Genomic DNA, 21,876 nt, shown 5'->3' on the forward strand with positions numbered 1-21,876 from the left:
TTACTGGCCAACTTGCCCAATCTTTGACCCTGGAGGGAGGCGTTATATTAACTCTGTGGACAGGAAACATTAGCTGTCTTCTGCCCTGGAGGGAGACATAAATATTATATTAACCAAACATATATATTCCCTATTGGAAATAAAGTTTGTTTGATCTATGTGCAAATGTAATTACAAAGTGTTACAGGAAAGAGAGTGGGGTGAGAAAAAGGATGGTCACATCCCAAATCATGTCTGAGTCTCTGGGACAGCCGCCAAAAGGGAGTTCTTGGCTTTGTGCAGAAAAGAATTCAAAATCAACCCATAGTAAAGTGAAAGAAAGTTTATTCAGGGAGGAAACACTCTGGGTGTGGGCCATCTCAGAAGGCAAGAGAGGCCCCAGGCAATCGGGGTGGTCAGTTTTTATGCATGCAGGCATTCTCAGCTGCTCAGTCATGTCCCACTCTTTGGGACCCCATGGACTGTAGCCTGTCAAGCTCCTCTGCCCATGGAATTTTGTAGGCAACAATACTGGAGTGGATTGCCATTTCCTTCTCCAGGGGATCTTCCTGCCTCAGTGATTGAGCTTGCATCTCCTGCATTGGCAGGTGGATTCTCTACCTCTGAGCCTCCTAGGAAGCCAAATTGAGTATATAAGAACCCAAATAGCTCTCATCTGAAAGGTAAGCACCTTACACTCAGGCCTTCCTGTTGACTTCAGGGTGGGGCTGGAGAAGAGTTAAAGGTGAGCAGAGGACAGAGGCCTCCATGGTCACCCCAATGAGGATTTGAAGAGGTTGAGTAAAATACATTAACTGGCTTGATCAGCCCTGGCATTTGTTGTTCTAGACCTTAAAGTGATTTTTAAAAATTATATCTAAGATCACAGTTAATCATTTTATGAGACAGACCTGAGTACAGTGTCAAACACTTAAAATTTTTTAAGATTAGAAAGTATAACTTTAATACAGTTTAAAAAAAAAAACAAAAACCTATAAGGCCTCTGCTGCCGCTGCTGCTGCTAAGTCGCGTCAGTCGTGTCCGACTCTGTGCGACCCCATAGACGGCAGCCCACCAGGCTCCTCCGCCTCTAGGTAAACTTTATTATTATACTTTAACGTGAGATCTAATTTAAAGACAGAAAGTATCACTTTAAAGGTATGGATCATCATATGGTTTTGGTGATGACTGAAAACATTCTCCAAAGTGCCTTCCTCAAGGCGGCTTTGTAGCACAATATATGGCCAGAATCGTTTCTGTAATAGGGATTACAGTAACAAGTTAAGTTTTTTGGCTCACCGTTCCCAATCAGTTTAGCTTAGGCGTACTGGTTTTAACTTGTTCTTCTCTATTCAAATTTTTCTTCCATATAGAAATTTCATTAAGTGCTGGGAAGTCGTCTTTGGGACCTGCTGTGCCATGCTGAACCATGCAGTTCAAAAACTGCAATTCAATATGATCAGGAGGGTTGCCTTTTTCTTTGAAGATGTGGCTATGCTGTTTATCCTCCACTTCCCTGTGCTGTTTCTTTTCCACTTAACATTTTCAGCAGTTATAAATTTTCTGAGAACTGCATCTGCAAAGGAAGAAGGGTAAATATTGCCATCACAGGTGTGACCCCAATTCACCTTCCCACCCCTCCCCTGACACATAGAAAGCCTTCAACGCACAGCTATGGAACAGCAAATTAAAGAATGTTATTTCTCACATCAGAACTGGAAACAATACAAACAATGTGAGGAAAAAGTAAAATAAATTATGGTCTATCCACAAAATAGGTTATAATATATAACCATTAGAGGTCATGATTTCGAATATTATCCTTTCCCAATTTCATGAAAACAAATACACCAAGTGAAGAAGAGGTCTATGGTTGCAATTTTATAAAACAATTTCAAATAAAATTAAGAGATTAAAATTAACAGTTATGACTTGGCGACAGTATTGTGGGTGATTTTATTTTTTCCTTTAGGTTTTTCTATATATACATTATAAATAATAGTACATATATTGGAAAAACACGTTCATTTCCAGCTTCAGATCCTCTCGTGTTTTCTCTTGATTCTCCTCCAGAAACAGCGACGCATTTCACTTTCATTTTCTCAGAAAACAACCCTGTCCCCATCAGCTCTCACCTCCAGTTCCTCCATTTCCCCTGCCCTCAGCCGTAAGCAAACCCTGGCATTTTATGTCTCTATAGATTTGTCTATCCTGGACATTTCCTATAAACAAGATTGTACAATATGCGGTCTCACAAAGACAAAGACAGTTCATAGTCTTTGTCAATATCACTGTAGTCAGCGCTCATCAGATGGCCTGGTAAACTGTCACCACAGTTGTGGAGTTACTGTTGGAAACTCCTGAGGGTAGATTAGATAAGTTTCAAAAAAAAGCTTTTTTCTTTTTAAGGACAGTTTCAGGTACAAAGAATTCCCATAAATTCCCTGTGAACTGGGTGATTTTCGTTTTCTGGCCAGTGACCCATGTTCAGCAGCTGTCCAGTGAATGTCCATTAAATGAAAGTGTTAAGTCGCTCGGTCATGTACAAGTCTGTGACCCCATGGACTGTAGCCCACCAGGCTCCTCTGCCCATGGGATTCTCCAGGCAAGAATACTGGAGTGCGTTGCCATTTCCTTCTCCAGGGGATCTTTCCCACCCAAGGATCAAACCCACATCTCCTGCACTGCAAGCGGATTTTTTACCTCCTGGGAAAGAATATGCCTGCAACATTGGAGACCTGGGTTCGATCCCTGGGTGGGGAAGATCCCCTGAAGAAGGGGACAGCTACCCACTCCAGTATTCCAGCCTGGAGAAGTCCACGGACTATATGGTGCATGGGGTCACAAAGAGTTAGACACAACTGAGTGATTTTCGCTTTCACGTTTTACCATCTGAGCCACCAGGGCAGCCTGTGTTTCTATGGACAATGTGAGTTATGACGTGGTAACTTTGATTGTGTTTCTTCATCTATAGCAACAGCATTGTCTAATGGTATTGTCAGTATCTGGAGGACTTGCTCTGGTTTGCAGTGTCCTGATAGGTTGTTTGACCTTGGGTCATTCTTTGGTTCTTTTGGGTCACAGTCGCCTCATCAATAAAATAAAGGACAGGATAATTTTCCAGATCCTTTTCCAGGCTAACTTTGTGTGAATCTTTAAGTGGTGTTTTGGGGCAGCTAGTTTAAAAAAAACCACCATAGGTTCTTTCACTGCTATTTCCATTAAATGATTGGTCCTCTATTTATAATGAGACACATAAGCCTCTGAGGGTTTTAAGACTTGCCCAAGATTATCAGGACAGTTGCTGAACAGGCCATTCAGGTCTCCTTTCCGATGTTTATATGTTTGCGTAACGAAGCAGGACGCTATGGTGCTTTCCTGAACAGACCATAGGAAGAGACCACCCCCCACCACCCCCATGCCCTCCACCTGCCTCTTGTTTGTAGAAAAACTTTAGCCACCCAGACTTTCCCCAAGTTCCAAAGAATAAACTTAATCAGAGAAGTAAGAAAGTGCAGAAACAAAGCAAAACAGCCAAGTAAGACCAAAATAATTATTAATAGTTTAGTCCTTAGACAAAGTCAAGGACATTTTGTTCCTCCTCAAGGGCTATAGATAATATTGAGACATACCCTTTGAGCTGTTCTACGGAGAGTGAAACCCCCACTAGATCAAAGCAGTTAATTGTATGTTGCCCACAAGAACATAGACCCCGGACCAGTTGAACCAGTGGGTTGATGATATTGACTCAGAATTACCTCACCACCAATCGATCAGACGAATGTCCACGAGCTGATCATGCATTTGAAACCCTCATCCTCACCCTGTCTTTAAAAACCTTTCCCTGAAAACTACTGGGGAATTTGAATCTTTTGCACCAATAGCTGCCAGTTCTCCTTGTTTGGCACCTGCATAAACCCTTGCACTTTTCCCTCATCACAACCTGATCTCAACAGGTTGGCTTTAATGCGCCCCTGCGAGTGGACCCAGGTTTAGTTTGGTAATACTTGTACAAGACACAACTTCTATGATTTTGTTTCCGCTTGTGTAAAAAGGTGGTAATACCCACCTCACAGGTTTGTGAAATGTTAGCTATTGCTGTGGGCTCCCCAGGTAGCTCAGTGATAAACAATCTGTCTGTCAATGTGGGTTTGATCCCTGGTTCCAGAAGATGCCCTGGAGAAGGAAATGGCAACCCACTCCAGTATACTAGGTGGAAAATCCCATGGACAGAGGAGCCTGGTGTGCTACAGCCCATAGGGTTGCAGAGTTGACACTAGCGACTAAACAAACAAAAAGCTATTGCTATACCCCTCACATGTCAAACGTGGCAGTCAGCCTTGCAATAAAGAAAATATAGATAGCAGTATAAGATTAAGACATGATCACTGAAGGCCTGCAAACCAAACTGATCTTTCTGGATCCCAACTTTCTCCAGGTTGAAAATCAGGGCAAAACACGTTAACCTTTTTTTAGGACTAAATGCCGTGTCTCTCCAGCATCTCCTACAGACTTTAGCTGCTGGAAAAACCAGGGTTCATAACTTGTCCCTTTATTCCTCTTTTACCTGGTATTTATAAGATTTCAAACACAGTCTCATTTTGAGGCAGTTCAGCTTCTCAGAGGTTGTCACCTGCCTAAGGCTGCAAAGTCACCTTGTGAACTCCAAGGCCCACACACCCTTCACTGGTCTCCAGCCTGATAAATACAATCAGCATCTAAACCAACAGCCCTCCTACGAAGCAAACTGCCACCCGCGGGCAGGATCTTATCTGCATCCTAGGCGGAGGAAGAACGTACGGTCTCCAGGCAGGGAGGGACGCCCATCCTCACGCCCCACCCTCCTCTGATTTTCATCCCTAATCAAATTTCGCCTACGACTAGAAAGTGCCGGAAAGCCAGGACTCCAGGCAACTCGAACAGCAGCCTCGCGCCCCGCCGGCCTCCGCCTTCCCCACGTCACGGCCACCGAGCGCAGTGCCCCCTAGGGGCCCCCGTTCGCCCAGGAAGGCAAGCCAGGTACTTCCAGCCTCTGGCCCGCTACCGCTCCGCCCAGCCACCCCCGGCAGAGACGTGAGCCGCTGCCTCTCCGAGATCTGCATCCGCATCTCCGCGTCGCGGGAGGACCCGCGCGGCCTCCGGTTCTCGCCGCCGCCACTGCTCGCGCCTCTCCATGAGCGCGCGCCTGCCGTTCGTCCTGCGCCGGCTCGCGCGCCCGCAGCACCCCGGCTCGCCGCGCCGCCTCCCATCTCTTTGTCGCGCCAGCAGCGGCAGGGGCAGCGGATGTGGCGGCGGGGAGGGTCTCCTCGGGCAACAGCGGCTGCGGGATACCCAGGCCGGGAGCAGCCGGGGCCCGGGCAGCCCGGCGCCCCCAGCTCGGGACTCGATCGTCCGGTGAGTGTCCGGCGCTCGCCGTCGCCCAGGTTCCTGGCAGTGGCGGGGGGTTGGGGGAGGTTAGGAGGAATCCAGGAGGCGGGGCGGCTGCAGCGCTCGAGTCTCGGCCGACCCCCGGGAACCTCCGTGGAGGTTCGCTGAGCATGGGCTGTAGTGTTTGGTGCCAACTTTTCGGGGTGATGGCGGCTGGTCGGGGTTTGGGGGGCGGAGCGGTTGGCGGGTAGCGCGGGCATCCAGAGAATGGGCTGGGCCAGCGCGAGAACGATTCCCCGGGCCGGCCCAGGTCCGGGGGCGGGGGATCCGGAGGGCATGGACCTCCCCAGCGGGTACTGCGCAGCCCAGACCGCGTGCCGCGCTCCACGTGCGCCTCCGGCCGCCGGCTCTGATGCAACCGCGCGGGGCGCGGCCTGGGCAGGAAAGGGGCGGTGCGGCGAGGGTGGGAGCCCCCGAGGAGGGGGGGCGCCTGCTCCACCTTCTGCTCCGCCCTTCAGCTGGTCGGATCCTGAGTCGGGGGCTGGACCGTTGCGGGGCTAGGATTGGGGGAGTAGGGGGCCGCAGCCAGGGCCCGGCGGTCAGCGCCCAACAGCGCAGCGGCTCCGCCTTCCGGACGCTGTCTGGGCGCGGTGAACTGTGACTGCCGTTGAAGTCCACGCTCATCACCGCAGCCTCCGGCGTCTGGGAGGACTGCGGCCTGGTGCACCCGTTGACTCACTGGAGGCGGTCGAAGTCGGGGCCGTCTGGTTTCAGGCGTCGCTGCACCGTGGGCACGGCATCCCCAGCGCAACTTGTTGCCAAAGTTCTCTCTCGGGCCAGCGGCGAACTCTGGGAGCCCCGGGTCAGGCCTTCCGCTGTCCCCACCCGGAGATGTTCGCGGGTCCCCCTCCATCCACCTCCCCCCGCCTCCGCCCCGATCCCTCACACACTTCCTAGCCGCTCCTCTTCACCCTTCGGTGGGAGAAAGGGGAAGTCTTTAGTCTTCTGTCTGGAGAAGTCTGTTAGCTGGGGACCCAGACAGTGTAGAGCAAAGCGCTCCGGACGTTCCTGGGGTCCAGGATGCCAGTCAGCAAGCTGTTCGCCTCCATCCATAGACATCCTCTTCTGTTTTGCTTCTGTCCTTCATTTTGAGCATGGATATGCCTGTTTCCAAAGCACTTCTTCGGAGAAGGCAATGGCACCCGGCTCCAGTACTCTTGCCTGGAAAATCCCATGGACGGAGGAGCCTGGTAGGCTGCAGTCCATGGGGTCCCTAGGAGTCCGCCACGGCTGAACGACTTCACTTTCACTTTTCACTTTCATGCATTGGAGAAGGAAATGGCAACCCACTCCAGTATTCTTGCCTGGAGAATCCCAGGGACGGGGGAGCCTAGTGGGCTGCCGTCTTTGGGGTCGCACAGAGTCGGACACGACTGAAGCAACTTAGCAGCAGCAGCAAAGCACTTATTAAGGTGGCCTGAGACTCCAAGGACCCTTTTGTTTAGCTTACCCTGTCTCTCTGAAAGTTGAAGTTTAATCTCTTCCTGTCGTTAGGTTTTAAGCAATGAGCTCACCTTAAGGGGTTGTTACCAAACCTAACTGGAAATGCTGGCCGAATGTGCAGCAAAGCCAATCTACTGGACATGGGGTTGTGATGTAGGCAAGTACAAGGTTTGTTGTAGGTTACCAAGCAGGCGAGTCCAGGACAAGCCTCAGATCCACTCCAGCTTGGTCTCTGAGTTAGCCTTTTGTTTGTTTTTCTTTTTTTTTTTTTAAGGGGAAGAACTGAAAGGCTGGAATTAGTTATCTTGTGACGTTTCTGTGACATTTCATTTCTTAATTGTAGCTTTGGCAGTTGCCATGTCTTTGGTTTATGCTTCTCTGGCTGGCTGGTCCTTGAGTCGGAGTCTGTTAGCTCATCTCCTGAGTGTATAGTTAATGAGATCTGTGGTAGTAATTTTATTTATTTTTATGATAGCAGTTTTAGCACATTAATGAGATTACCAATAACAATTTTAGTCATCTGGCTCTGTGGATTGTTGTTTATTTAGCACAGAATTAAAGTCACAGGGCACAGGAAACTGGACAAAAATTTTAGATAGATTAATCATAAATTGAATAAGAGGTTTTAGGGGGTTTTGATTTCAAGGTAAGAATCTGAAGACAGTATGGGAGGCAAAAATCTCCTTCCAACTAGAAGTTGACATGACAACTTTTCTCAACAGGGCAAAAAAAAAAATATTGATTAGAAACATTTATGCCACTTTTTAGACTTATTGAACCTGGTAACTCCTTGTTTGCTTTGTTTGGCTCTGTAGGAATAATGAGTAACCCCAAAGAATGATACATTACACATGTAATGAGTTGTGGGGGATTTTGACTCAAGGAGCTGGGTGGTGACAGATCTGAGCTTCTGTAGCCACGTGCCCTTCATTTATTGGAATGGTAGGACTCTTGCCTGGAAAATCCTGTGGACGGAGGAGCCTGGTAGGCTGCAGTCCATGGGGTCGCTGAGGGTCGGACACGACTGAGCAGCTTCCCTTTCACTCTTCATTTTCATGCATTGGAGAAGGAAATGGCAGCCCACTCCAGTGTTCCTTCCTGGAGAATCCCAGGGACGGGGGAGCCTGGTGGGTTGCCATCTATGGGGTCACACAGAGTCAGACACGACTGAAGTGACTTAGCAGCAGCAGGAACTGCAGGTGTTTTCTGGGGAAAGTGCTTTTGGAAGGCATGTTTTCAGTGTTGAAGGGTAGCTTAGAGGCGCAGAACATTTTACAATTATAAGAACAAAGGTAGAGTTCTTGTAGTGCTCTTGCCCTACATTGAGAAAAGGGGTTTGTTATGGCTCAGGGAATTGTCCACACTGGTCAACCAAAGGCTGAGCTTGGGTCCAAGGCTATTTCCACTCAGAGCTTTAGAGCCACCCAGACACTCCTTTTGAGAACATACATTCCAGGCCCCACCCAGACTTAGGGAGTCCAACTTGATGGGCTGAGGCACAGAGCCTTTCTCTTTCCCACGCTCTCTGGCTGATCCTTCTCATTGCCAAGAACCATTTGGGACCCGCACTCCAGTGCCTCCCATACTACGCAGAAATGAGGACCCAATATGGCCCAAATTCGTAGTCAAGAAAGGCAGGGAGGGGCTTCCCTACTGGCCCAGTGGTTAAAACTCAGCGTTTCCACTGCAGGGTGCCTGGATTCCATCTAAGATCCTGCACACCAAGCAGTGTGGCCAAAATAATCATAAACATAAGAAAAGCATAGAATCTACATAAAGCACGTGGTCCTCAGCCACGTTTTGCTGCAAAGAAGATTCTGGCTCATTTATAAGGTGATCTGTGAATTTTCATATATAGTTCAACAGAACAATACAGTCATTTCACTATCCAGTCGCTTTATCCCAGGTGATTAAAAACAAACGAAAACTTGCCTGGTTTGTAGACAGCTGCATGCTCATCTATTCCGTTTCTTTTGGCTCAGCTGACAGTGGAAAGGCTCATCTGGTTAAGTTTTGAGGCCTTTAAACATTTTCCGAGCACCCCTCTTTCCTCTTCCATCTAATAGGAGCTGTATTTCTTTTCTGAAAACTGGGAGGAGTTTTGCGTCTGGCCGTTTTGCCCCATCCCTTTGTCTATGGCCACTTACTGCTGATGGGACCTGGCTGAGAGTTCACCCTGCAATTTTTGAAAACTGTTGTGTGTGCAAGACTCTGGTGGAGATGGGAGATAAAACTTAAAGATAGTTTCAAGCCCTGAAGCTTGGGTACCGCCTCAGCTAAGCCTCTTGTTTATTACTGTGAGAGGAAAATGAGCCAAATTTTTTTATTAATAAAAAATTTTAATTGAAACAATTGATTTACAATGTTGTTGTGTTAGTTTCAGTTATACAGCAAAGTGATTCAGTTACATATATATGTCTATGTATATAGATATTTATATGTGCTCAGTTGCTCAGTTGTGTGCTACTCTTTGCAGCTCCATGGACCGTAGCCTGCCAGGCACCTCTGTCCATAGCGATTCTCCAGGCAAGAATACTGTAGTGGGTTGCCACGCCCTCCTTAAGGGAATCTTCCCCACCCAGGGATCAAACCCAGGTCTCCCGCATTGCGGGCGGTTTCTTTACTATCTGAGCCACGAGGGAAACCCAGATATATGTATAGATCTATCTTTTTTTTCAGATTCCTTAGTTATTTCAAGATATTGAATGTATTTCCTTGTTCTATATTATAGGTCCTTCTTGTTTGTCTATTTCATATATAGTAAAGTCTGTTAATCCCAGACTCCCGATTTATCCCTGCCCCTGCCCTTCTTCCCCTTTGGTAACCATAAGATTGTTTTCTATGTCTGAGGGTCTGTTTCTGTTCTGTAAATAAATTCATCTGAAAGAGCCGACTTTCTTGATTGTGTACAAGTAAGGAACATTTTGTGTGGAGGGTGGTGAAAAGTGGTCTCTGAAATGGCTCATCCCAGGAAGCTACAGAAAGAGAGCCTGCCTTGTACCACGTTTATCTTGGTCTGCCCCTGTACCTGGGAGCTGACACCTGGGGGATGCTAAGGGGAAGGTGGCCCCTGCTATTTTTCAGGAGGTTCCAGTGCAGACTTGAGGGGCCCAGAGGAGTGAGAGGCTCCTTTTGTGAGAGGCCTTGGGAGAATATCAGATCCCTGCACCTCCTCAGTGTTTCTGCAGCCTTTGCTTCCCATCCCTTCTGTAAACTCAGGAGCTTAAAGTGTATCCTGACCCATCACTTCTTACCCCCTCCACAATCCCCTGTGTTAGTACCTACCCCTCTCCGCCCAAGTTTGCTTTCCCCCTGGACCCAGACTCTTCTGGAGTGGAAGGATTGTGGTGGAGAAAGGGGATTATTGAACCAAGAAACCCAAACTTCTTACTACAGTAAACTTAGAAAATGCAAGAGAAAAAGTCACCCCTAGAAAATTACCATTTGCATCCAGCTCGTTTACCTCTGCTTATTTTGAAAATTAAGAGGTTGTCACATTTTATGCCAGGTTAAGTAGTTCATGATTGCTCTCCTGGGCAGTCCCCGACCCTGTGCATACCTGGAGGAGCACCCTTTTGCTATCTAATTAGAGAGTAAGAGACCTTCTAAGAAAATGTGTGGTACCTATCCTTTCTTGTCAAACCTAGATCTGACTGTGTTGTTTCTCTTTCCCAATGTAGAGAAGTCATTCAGAATTCGAAAGAAGTTCTGAGTTTATTGCAAGAAAAGACCCCTACCTTTAAGCCGGTTCTTGCTATTATTCAGGTAAGCGGAGAATGTGGTTCTGTCTTGCTATTTTATGATGTCTTTTTTTTTTTTTTGGCTGTTTTGGGTCTTCGCTTCCACACATGGACTTTCTCTAGTTGTGGTATGTGGGCTCTCACTGTAGTGGCTTCTCTTGTCGCGGAGCACGGGCTCTTGATGCATGGGTTCAAGCGGCAGTTGTGGCACATGGGCTTAGTTGCTCTGCGGCATGTGGAATCTTCGGCCCAGGAATTGAACTTGTGTCCCCCGCATTGGCAGACAGACTCTTAACCACTGGACTACCAGGGAAGTCCTGGTATCTTTCAATCTAGATTGTACACAGACAACCACCTGCATTTCTTGTCACAGACATCCCACTGGGGCTTAGGGGAGGAAGGAGAAGCCTCAGCTGGAAATGCTGTTGTTTCCCCCTTTATCTGGTCATTTTGCTGCTTCAGGGTTACAGGTCAGGTACCGCTCTGTTTGCTTCTGTCTCCTTTTGGTGTGGATAACTTCCAGAGGTCGGGATGTAGATGCTCCCATAACTTGCATTATGCAGGATATACTGTGGCCAAGTATAAATTCTTATGATGTGATCTGAGGGGAAAGGGGAGAAACACACCTCTTTAGTTCCATGGAAGACAGATGCTTGCTGAGACATGGTATTTGGTGATCTTACTACTTAGTCTCTAAGGCCTGCCTTGAGTCTGAAGGGCCAAAAGCCACGGCATGTCAGAAGGACTTCAAGTTCCACATCTGTCTTCTGACTTCGGACCCTTCGTTGCCAGCTGCGGTTGGCACTATTTGCCACCTGTGTTGGCGCACCTGGGTGATGCCAGGTGCAGGCAAGTGATTAGCTGAGCCAAGCCTGTAAGCTAACACAGCCCAACAGTTGAGCGGCCACTCTTGTTCTTGGCATGAGTTTAATGTATCAGAAAAGCTGTCTCATCAGCACTGTGATTTGAGGACCAGAGAGCTGTGCTCAAGTCACTTGCATTCTTTGGAGTCTGTTCCTGAAAAGGTAGGCAGGTGAGAAGAGTGGAAAGAAAAGTGAGCTGAGGGCCTAGCCTCCTGGAATTCAGCTTACTTGATAGCTTTTCACTGAAGGGCAAGTCACCTAAATCTCCCTGTTTGGCATTCCTCACTTAGAACTGGGTTCTGGTTGTGGCTATATATGCCCTGTGAGGATTCTTATTTTAAAAAGAAACATAACTTGAAAGCCTGAGAAATTGCCATGTTAATGAAAACCAGCCATTAGCTCCCTTTTATGAGCAATAAGATTCTTGTTTTGCATTTCCCTTTGTCTTTGTTAGATAATGCATAATCACAGAATTAGTCTTTGTATTGTTCTGTGCCTATTCAAGATCTTTTTATGTTGATCTTTAATATATTCTCCTTCTGTCTCCCCTCTCCCAAGGCAGGTGATGATAACTTGATGCAAGAAGTAAACCAGAATTTGGCTGAGGAGGTAAGGATTGTTGATTTTCAAAAATGCATTTTAATTTTTGGCTGGTGCATTCATCTCCTCTCAGTGACACACTCGCCCTGTGTACTCTTTGCAGGCTGGTCTGAACATCACCCACATCTGCCTTCCTGCGGAGAGCGGGGAAGATGAGGTAAGACAGCAGGACACGTGACTCTTTTGTGCTCCTCCCCCTCGGCCCTAGTAGACCTCTGAGCAAGTCTTGCTGTGGGCGGAACTGACCAAACCTTTTCTCAGGGCTGAACTTTTGGAGGGAAGAATTCACTTTTCCCACTAGTGTAAATGCTCTGTGATCTGTCCCTTCCCTTACCATGTTTCTTTCTTTTTTCCTTAAAGTAGAGTTGATTTACAATGTTTTGTTAGTTTCTGGTGTATAGCAAAGTGATTCAGTTATACATATACGCTTGTATATTCTTTTTCATATTCTTTTCCATTATGGTTTATTACAGGCTGTTGAATGTAGTTCCCTGTGCTATATAGTAGTACCTTTTTTAAAAAATATATTTATTTATTTGACTGCACCAGGCCTCAGCTGTGACACGTCAGATCTTCGATCATAGTTGCAGCATTTGGGATCTTTAGTTGTGATATATGAACTCTTACTTGTGGCACATGGGATCTAGTTCCCTGACCAGGAATCAAACCCAGACCCCCTGCATTGGGAGCTTGGAGTCTTAGCCACTGGACTATAAGGGAAGTCCCCAGTACATTGTTTTTTATCTCCTTACCATATGTTTCTGCTCAATAAGGCCTCCCCTCGTGGGCACTAGTGGTAAAGAACCTGCCTGCCAATACAGGAGACTTAAGAGACATGAGTTCAATCCCTGGGCCAGGAAGATCCCCTAAAGAAGAAATTGGCAACCCACTCCAGTATTCTTGCCTGGAGAATCCCATGGACAGAGGAGCCTGGTGGGCCTCAACCCATGGGGTCACAAAGGGTTGGACACGACTGAAGCGACTATCACACACCACATGTTTCTGTTGACAGCATGAGCTATGACATGGTCACTTTGGTTGTGTTTCTTTAGCTGTTGCAACAGCATTGTCTCGTGGAAATTGTCAGTGTCTGGAGGACTAGTTCTGGTTTGTGATGTCCTGACCTGAGTTGTTTGACCTTGAGTCATTCTTTGGTTCTTCTAGGTCACAGTTGCCTCATCAATAAAAGACAGGATCATTTTCCAGATGCTTTTTCAGGCTAACTTTGTGTGAATCTTTAAGTGGTGTTTTGGGGCCTCTGATAAAAAAACCATCGTAGGTTCTTGCAGTGCTACTGTATGTGATATGGTTGTTCCCAGCAGCAGGGATACCAACCCTCCTGTGTGTCATCTCAAGCCTGGGATAAGCAGCACTGCATAAGTAGGGCCTCAGACACTAAACCAGGGCCATCCTGGTGTCTGACACTTCTGTGGCTAGATTTTCTTCAGACTGGCTGTGGCAGTGATGAAAACTAAATAATCGGGAATAGCACTGAAGTCTTTTGTAGGTGCTCAAACTCACGTCCATCGGGTCGGTGATGCCATCCAGCCATCTCATCCTCTGTCATCCCCTTCTCCTCCTGCCCCCAATCCCTCCAGGTATCAGGGTCTTTTCCAGTGAGTCAACTCTTCGCATGAGGTGGCCAAAGTATTGGAGTTTCAGCTTTAGCATCATTCCTTCCAAAGAACATCCAGGGCTGATCTCCTTTAGAATGGACTGGTTGGATCTCCTTGCAGTCCCAGGGACTCTCAAGAGTCTTCTCCAACACCACAGTTCAAAAACATCAATTCTTCAGTGCTCAGTGCTGTGATTCATGGGGTCGCAAAGAGTCGGACACGACTGAGCGACTGAACTAAACTGAACTGACTGAAAGTTCAGAAGTAGGGAATCCCTGGCTAGTGTGGTGGCATCACAAAGTCCTTAGATATTCAGGTTCCCAGGATCTTGCTGTGCTGCCTCATATCCAGGATGGCCCATTCAACTCTACACATCACACCCACATTCTATTGTTACGTTGCTGTTCAGTTGTTCAGTCGTGTCCGACTTTTGGTGACCCCATGGACGGCAGCACGCCAGGCTTCCCTGTCCTTCACTATCTCCCTGAGCTTGCTCAAATTCATGTCCATTGAGTCAATGATGCTGTCTAACCATCTCATCGTCTATTGCCCCCCTTCTCCTGCCCTCAATCTTTCCCAGCATCAGGGTCTTTTCCAGTGAGTCAGCTCTTTGCATCAGGTGGCTCAAGTATTGGAGCTTCAGCTTCAGCATCAGTCCTTCCAGTGAATATACAGCATTGATTTCCTTTAGGATTGACTGGTTTGATCTCCTTGCAGTCCATGGGACTCTCAAGAGTCCACATTCTAGCCAGCATCAGAGAGAAAATAAATCCAGACTCAGTGAGAAGTGATATAATCTGAAAGAATTACTGCCAGATGGGGAAAGGGCCTGTTAAGGAAATGTACTCTGCCCGTAACTTCTACATACCTTTCAGAGGTAGGCAGAAGCCTTGTCTTTTACAGGGAGAGGGAGAGAAGGCTTGAAAGAAGCCAGTGCGATGAAAGAAAGGGTGGCTTGATGAGATAGTAGATGAGAGAATGTTTTACCCTGAAGCCAGCCTGTTCTCATGAGTGGAGGGAGGAGAGTGCCGTCTGACAGTCAGACTGGGGCTAGGTCGAAGTTTGGGCTTCCCTGGTGGCTCAGATGGTAAAGGTGTGTCTACAGTGTAGGAGACCTGGGTTCAATCCCTGTGTTGGGAATATCCCCTGGAGGGGAGCATGGCAACCCACTCCAGTATTCTTGCCTGAAGAGTCTCCATGGACAGAGGAGCCTAGCAGGCTACAGTCAATGGGGTCACAAACAGTTGGACATAGCTGAGCGACTAAAGACGGCACAGCACAGGTCAAAGTTTAAGAACCAGAGGGAAGGAAAGAAGCTTACCTAACGTTCGATTTACAAGCAGTTTTATTCTTATGGATCAGTGGGGACAAGCAGTTCAGCTAAATTACTCATGGACAAAAAATGGGAATTTGTGGGGTCTGTGTCTGGCCTTATTCCCAGGTAGGCAAGAGAGCATCAGATGGGCTCAAATCTGACTGTGGACAGGGAATTGTCTTTTACGGCTCTCACTTGTAGCATCTCATGTCTTAATTAATTGCTGAGCTTTGGTTTTGTTCTGTCCTGTTCTGGTAGAGAATAGTGATAAGAAAGACTTAAAGACACCAAAAATTCAGCCAAGATTTTATACGGGGTGAGAAGGGAATATAGATTTCTTCTTTCTGCTTTACACCAGGTCTTCAACAAAGACAAAAAGAAACTAGAACACATGCATTTTTATGAATCCATGTTTAATATAATATGCCTTTTGTTGGGTCTTATTTTTGCACAACTGACTATAGTTTTCCTTTTAGATTATAGATGAGATCCTGAAGATTAATGAAGACAGCAGAGTACATGGCCTTGCCCTTCAGATCGCTGAGACCTCATTTAGCAACAAAATCCTCAATGCTTTGAAACCAGAAAAAGATGTGGATGGGTAAGAACATATAAAAGAAAACAATCAACTCATTGCTAGTTTGTTTACAGTGAATTTTTGAAAACTCTGCTCTTTCAACTATGTCAGTAACTAAGACTTGAAAGGAATAATTTTAACTCTTTCAGGAGTTGGAGGGTCTGTTAAATTCTGCTTAAGAAAGTGCATGTTTGGGAAAATACACTTACCCTTTTGTAGTGTTTGTGTGCCATTTTGGAATTAACCAGTCATATTCATATGAGAAGTTCCTGTCTGACTTACAGAGTCCTTAGCCAGCTCTCCTCTTCTAATAACTTTTCCTTGATAGTTCTACCAGACTAGAGAAAAAGCCCAGACACCTGCTTCACCAGCAATAGAGTATTCTCCCTCAGTTCCAGGCCAGTAGAGAAGAACAAAGCAAGCCCTTACGTTCATAATGCAGGGTTTTGTTTGAAGGGAAAAACTGACTAGCAGGTGCTTTGATACTGGTCTTGGATTTGTGTCACGTCATGATATAAGCTTCAAGGGACAAGGAATACTACCCACGCATACGGGAGTTCCTGATGTTTCCTAAAAGTTGAAAACCTCATTTTCCGACATGGAAACAAGAGATTTATGTACTGTGACCTAAAAGAACATTCTTAGCATTACAGGGTGGTAAGCAAATTGATAACATTATTCTTGTAGGGGCTGGATTGAGTGAATCACTACGTCACTGACACATCCAGATTCTGCCATTATCCAGGCCTTCTGTTGGGACTTAGGGCAGACTCAAACAGGGAGAAAAGTTGTCATGAAAATCTCTGATCCTGTAGCAGACAAACCATAAAGAGAGAAGAAGCTCTAATTAGTTAGGAAACCTCCAGAACCTCAAGGTATCAAGGTGTAGTTTTCTATCTTTCATAAAAAGAGGACTATGAAACCTTTGCCAAGTATCCTCATTTTGTTATTAACCTGTATTGAGACCATCAGTTTAAGCTGAACAGTTAGGGACTGTGTTGTCCTGGATTTGACAAGAAAGGACGCAAGGCCTTGAAAGGACATGGTTCCTCCTTTTTTCCCTTGATTCCTGCAGGAGATGAGTACTGATGTCAAGTGGGGGTCAGACCTTGAATCCAAATCTTGTGAGGTCACTCCCTGATTTCTAGGATTGATTCTGGGCTTTGATATTGATGGAGATGTAAATTCCTCAGGGTAAAGTGGGCTTGGCTTCAGGACCACGGCACACATCCAGGGCCACCCTTCTCCATAGTCCACTGAAATGAGCTTCCTGGAGCTGTGCAGTGAAGCCCTACATGGCTTCAAGCTGCAGACATGCTGTCCAAGCAAGATCAGAACACCCTTAGGGACCACATTAGCATTGCCTAAAGGGCCGCTCTAAAAAGCTAATGGCCTCTATTCCTGCCCGCTCTTTATTTTATATTTGTTTTTCTTGCCCACTCTTTAATTTCTATTTAATTATTTAATATATCCTATCTGTCAACAAAAATGCAGTGAACTATCAAGTTAAAAAAGGAATAAAAGAGAATTTTATTTGAGCCAAATCAAGGATTATAACCCAGCAAGCAGATTCTCAGGAAGCTCTGAGAACTGTTCCTCTGTTAGAAGTCAGAGATGGTCATATAGTCATATAGATAGAAGTCAGATAGTCACAGGGATAGAAGTCAGATAATCATACACATTGTCGGGAGAAAGGATAACACATCACAATGACACACTGATGCTTTACATAAAATTCACTAAGGGTGAGAAGAAAGTGAAAGTGTTAGTTGTTCAGTTGTGTCTGACTCTTTGAGACCCCATGGACTGTAGCCCCCTACCAGGCTCCTCTGGCCGTGGAATTCTCCAGGCAAGAATACGGGAGTGGGTTGCCATGCCCTTCTCCAGAGGATCTTCCTGAGCCAAGGACTGAACCCGGGTCTCCTGCATTGCAGGCAGATCCTTTACATCTGAGCCACCCGGGAAGCCCCATCGTCCAGATGAACCCCAAGTCACCCTGACCCCCTACAGAGCTGGGAAAGAACACTGTTCTTTTAAGAAGTTGCATGGCTAGTGTCGGAATTTTAAAAAGTTATCTTTTCAGTTGAGCAGGCGGTCTTGTCTTTGAGGAGCTCTGGTTAATGTGTCATGTAGGTGCACACTGCAGAGCTGGGAGGGAGGGACGCCCAAATGAGCACAGAGAGAATTTCATAGTTAATTTTTTCTTGACCAGCTTTAAAAGATTAACTTCTTTTCATTATATCAAATATTGACTTGGCTGTTATTTGGGATTAATACATGTGCTTTACAGATGACTGAGTTTGGGCCAAGTTTGAACTCACTTGTTCCCTTGTTTTTGGATTCAGATTAACGGATGTCAACCTGGGGAAGTTGGTCCGAGGAGATGCCCATGAGTGTTTTATTTCACCTGTGGCCAGAGCTGTAATCGAACTTCTTGAAAAGTCAGGTATAATGCTCCTTCAGAAATGTTGCTGTTCTGAATATTTCTGTTTCTGGAAGATTCTTATTGAAACACTGAGGTGATATTCAGTATCAGATTTTTTTGTTTCTCGTCAGATACATATGACTATGGCAGATTTTCTAATAAGACTATTATAATTTTAAAGAGAAATTGGTAAAGGTAAATGATTAACCTTGTTAAACATTAAATAACACATTAACACATTACGTGTTAAACATTTTCTCAGTGTCTCTCATGAAACTCTCAAAATAACCACCATGAAAGACGTTTCAAGTTTCAACTCCTCAAATCCGTCAGTGTGTAGACCTAGATAAGATTTATATTTAAGGCTTAACTGACTATTAGATATATAGTTTAAATGACTGTTAGATATAGTTTAGGGTATAGAAACCTGGATTAGGATTTATCAGTGAACAGTATCACTTTCGTATCAGTATTTAATTTCCATCTTTCTTTCCTTTCATGCCAGTGACATAGAAATGAATAATATCTTAGTTATCACATTTAACAAGTAAATTATTACTGAATCTCTCCTATATTTAAGGACTTTATAACTGAATACATAAAAATTTAATAAACTTAATTTTTTTTTGCACTGGCTTGAGTAAAAAAGAGACCAGTGTCCCTCCCCTATACCCAAACGTGCAATGAGTAAACAAAAATTCTAAAATGTATACCAAAGCTTTGTTAGAAGACTAACTTTCAAGATACGCCTTTAGGACAGTAGTCATTAACCTCAAATCTCTGAGATAATCCGAATAGACAGTGTCTTTCCATCATATGAATAATTAGGATGATGATTCTGCATCACCCCACCATAAAATTTGCACAGAAAGAATAAATTACAGCTTATAGTCATTGTAAGTCTGGTGCCCAGAGGGCCAAGTTTTAAAAGGCTATTTTTTTGCAGCCAATTAAGCTGACGGTGCTATTTTCGCTGGGGAGTGCTGGTGTGCAGTGGCTGCAAACAGCAGGCTCCTGGGTAGTGTATGAAGCCTGTTGCCCTCATGGGTTGCCCTAAGGGACCTTGAAGTGAAAGTGTCAGTCACTCAGTCGTGTCTGACTCTTTGTGACCCTGTGGACTGTAGGCTGTTGGGCTCCTCTGTCCATAGAATTCTCCAGGCAAGAATACTGGAGTGAGTTGCCATTTGAAGACAGCCCTTTCCAGGGGACATTCGTGTCTGGCATGCTGTCCGCAGTCTAGGCTCCAGACAGGTATGCATCGTACCTTTGGAAAGCGCCAGGGCACAATGGCCAGAGTCCACATTGGCCAGGTCATAATGTCCGTCTGCACCAAGCTGCAGAACACGGAGCAGGTGAAGTTCAAGTTTTCTGGCTGCTGGAAGATCCACAGAAGTGGGGATTTACTAAGTTTAATGTGGATGAAATTGAAAACTTGGTGGCGGAAAAGCAGGTTGTCCCAGAGAGCTGTGGGGTTGAACACGTCCCTAATCCCGGCCCCCTGGACAAATGGTGGGCCCAGCGCTCCTGAGAGCCCAGACACTGTCCCCTCCTTAACACCCCCCAGTAAATCCTACCTTAAAGGCTTTTCCCCCCTTGCATTAAACCTGTATAGGAAAAAAACATTGATGTTTTGATTATAATACTGAATTTTCATTTGGTGGATAGGTGTCAGCTTAGATGGAAAGAAGATCTTGGTAATAGGAGCCCATGGGTCTTTGGAAGCCACCCTACAATGTCTGTTCCAGAGAAAAGGGTCCATGACAATGAGCTCCCAGTGGAAAACACCTCAGCTTCAAGGCAAGGTAAGCATCTTTCATGTTGGAAACATATCTTCAAATGCTTATATTAGAAAAGGAGGACTGGAAATGCACAGACCAAGCGTTAAGAGATTACAGAAAGAACAGCAGAAAAATCTCAAAGGATGAAAACAAAGAACAGAGATTTCTATTGCAAAGCCAAAATCAGTTCTTGGAAAAGTCTAGTAATATAGACACATCACTAGCCAAAATGATCGAGAGGAAAAGAGAACACCAGCAATGCTAGGAATAAACAAGGATACATAAACACAGAAGCAAAAACTATTTTTTTAAAAAGGTGAGTATGAGCAACTTTGGCTGATAAATCTGAAAACTTGTAAAAATGGATTCACATAAAATTGAATAGTATATAACGTTGAAGACATTGAATCAGTCTGCTGCTGCTGCTAAGTCGCTTCAGTCGTGTCCGACTCTGTGCGACCCCATAGATGGCAGCCCACCAGGCTCCCCCGTCCCTGGGATTTTCCAGGCAAGAGTACTGGAGTGGGGTGCCATTGCCTTCTCCAGAATCAGTCTAGCAGACAAAAATCAGACAAGCAGACAAAAAGACAATAGTTTTATAAATGAGCTACCTCAGTCAAAAAAGATAGGAGAAGACAGAACATTTTATAACTCATGAGTTCCCAGTGCAGACACTGACACGATGCTAATAGACAATTATAGGCCAATTTCACCTGTGAACATAGATGAAGTTACCATTAGCAAAATAGAAAATAAAATCCAGGTTGAGGTTATCATGAGATTGTAAAGAGGGTTAATATTGATCAAAATGTATTAATGTAATTCATTACATTATCAGATTAAAATCTATACTTTCACCGTAGTAGATACGTTAGATAACGTAGAAAAGTTATCTTTTCTACGTAGATAGTAGAAAAGTTATTAGATAAATTCTAGCATTCATTATGAGATTTTTCTAAAAAGTCATCTTAGACTAGGAATTTAAAGAAATTCCTTAATCAAATAAAATGTCTATAAAAACAGAGTGAAAATATCATTTAACAGTGAAATATGAAAAACCTTTTGGGGGGACTGCGCTACACAGCGTCTTATTAATAGTTCTTAGTTCTCTGACCAGAGATCAAAACCAGCAGTGGAAGCACCAAGTCCTAACAACTAAACCACCAGAGAATTCCCTAGAAACACTTTTTAATTAGGAAAGACAAAGGTGTCTGTTATCAGTATTCCTAACTGGCATTGTGCGGGAATTCCCAGACAATGTAGTAATATGAAAAAACAAAATGATGATAGGAAAGGAAAACACAAAATGTCATCAATCCTGAGTAATAAACTTATGTAAAAAGTACAGAAGACTCTATCAAGATATCAGAATTACTTCACACACACAAAAAACACAGATATCAGAATTACTAAGAGTTCATCTGGCTTCTTGGATGTAAGATCAACAGGCAAAAGCTAATTGCATTTCTAAACACCACCACCCACAGTTATAAAATTAATTTTTAAAGAATACAACATACGATAACAATGAGAATATAAGGTACCTAGGAATATATTTAGAGAAGGCAGTAGCACCCCACTCCAATACTCTTGCCTGGAAAATCCCATGGACGGAGGAGCCTGCTGGGCTGCAGTCCATGGGGTCGCTACAAGTCAGACACGACTGAGCAACTTCCCTTTCACTCTTCACTTTCATGCACTGGAGAAGGAAATGGCAACCCACTCCAGTGTTCTTGCCTGGAGAATCCCAGGGACGGGGGAGCCTGGTGGGCTGCCGTCTCTGGGGTCGCACAGAGTCAGACATGACTGAAGCGACGTAGCAGCAGCAGAAATATATTTAACAAAGGTTATTTCTGACCTTTTGAAAGAAATTGTATAATTTTTATAAATGCCATTAAGAAGACCCAGTTAAAAGCAGAGATACCATTTCATGGATTAGAAGACTCACTCTCTTAAGGATATTGATACTGATTCTCTCCCAAATTAATCTCTACATTTGAATCAAAATCCTGACATAATATTATTGTGTAGAATTTGCCAATTGATTCTAAAATTTACATGGGAGATCAGGACAAAAACAAGACAATTTTGAAGAAGCATAGAGCTATAAATA

General features: G+C 45.0%; 1 protein-coding gene, 1 long non-coding RNA gene and 1 other non-coding gene across 4 annotated transcripts in view; 2 read left to right on the forward strand and 1 right to left on the reverse strand.

The window, feature by feature from the left end:
- Positions 1 to 307: 307 nt before the first annotated feature.
- Positions 308 to 7,108, reverse strand: LOC133254183 (uncharacterized). The gene is made up of 2 exons (XR_009738591.1): positions 6,857 to 7,108; positions 308 to 1,555 (listed from the first exon to the last, which is right to left on the reverse strand). It is a non-coding gene; the product is annotated as an uncharacterized LOC133254183 (long non-coding RNA).
- Positions 4,849 to 21,876, forward strand: part of MTHFD1L (methylenetetrahydrofolate dehydrogenase (NADP+ dependent) 1 like) — a 181,768-nt gene continuing 164,740 nt past the window's right edge. The window contains exons 1-7 of one of the 2 annotated variants that reach the window (XM_061428309.1): positions 4,849 to 5,373; positions 10,530 to 10,614; positions 12,011 to 12,061; positions 12,156 to 12,209; positions 15,460 to 15,584; positions 17,906 to 18,006; positions 19,651 to 19,787. In XM_061428309.1, coding sequence (XP_061284293.1) covers positions 5,153 to 5,373; positions 10,530 to 10,614; positions 12,011 to 12,061; positions 12,156 to 12,209; positions 15,460 to 15,584; positions 17,906 to 18,006; positions 19,651 to 19,787 — 774 coding nt within the window. In that variant the 5' untranslated portion in view covers positions 4,849 to 5,152. Of the gene's footprint in view, positions 5,374 to 6,127; positions 6,209 to 10,529; positions 10,615 to 12,010; positions 12,062 to 12,155; positions 12,210 to 15,459; positions 15,585 to 17,905; positions 18,007 to 19,650; positions 19,788 to 21,876 lie in introns of those variants that run through there. The other variant, XM_061428310.1, reaches the window with a different exon arrangement.
- LOC133254508 (small nucleolar RNA SNORA70) lies at positions 18,926 to 19,060 on the forward strand. Its single transcript, XR_009738689.1, has one exon. It is a non-coding gene; the product is annotated as a small nucleolar RNA SNORA70 (small nucleolar RNA).

The sequence above is a fragment of the Bos javanicus genome, chromosome 9, assembly GCF_032452875.1.
Source record: "Bos javanicus breed banteng chromosome 9, ARS-OSU_banteng_1.0, whole genome shotgun sequence".
In the NCBI taxonomy this organism is placed as follows: Eukaryota; Metazoa; Chordata; class Mammalia; order Artiodactyla; family Bovidae; genus Bos; species Bos javanicus.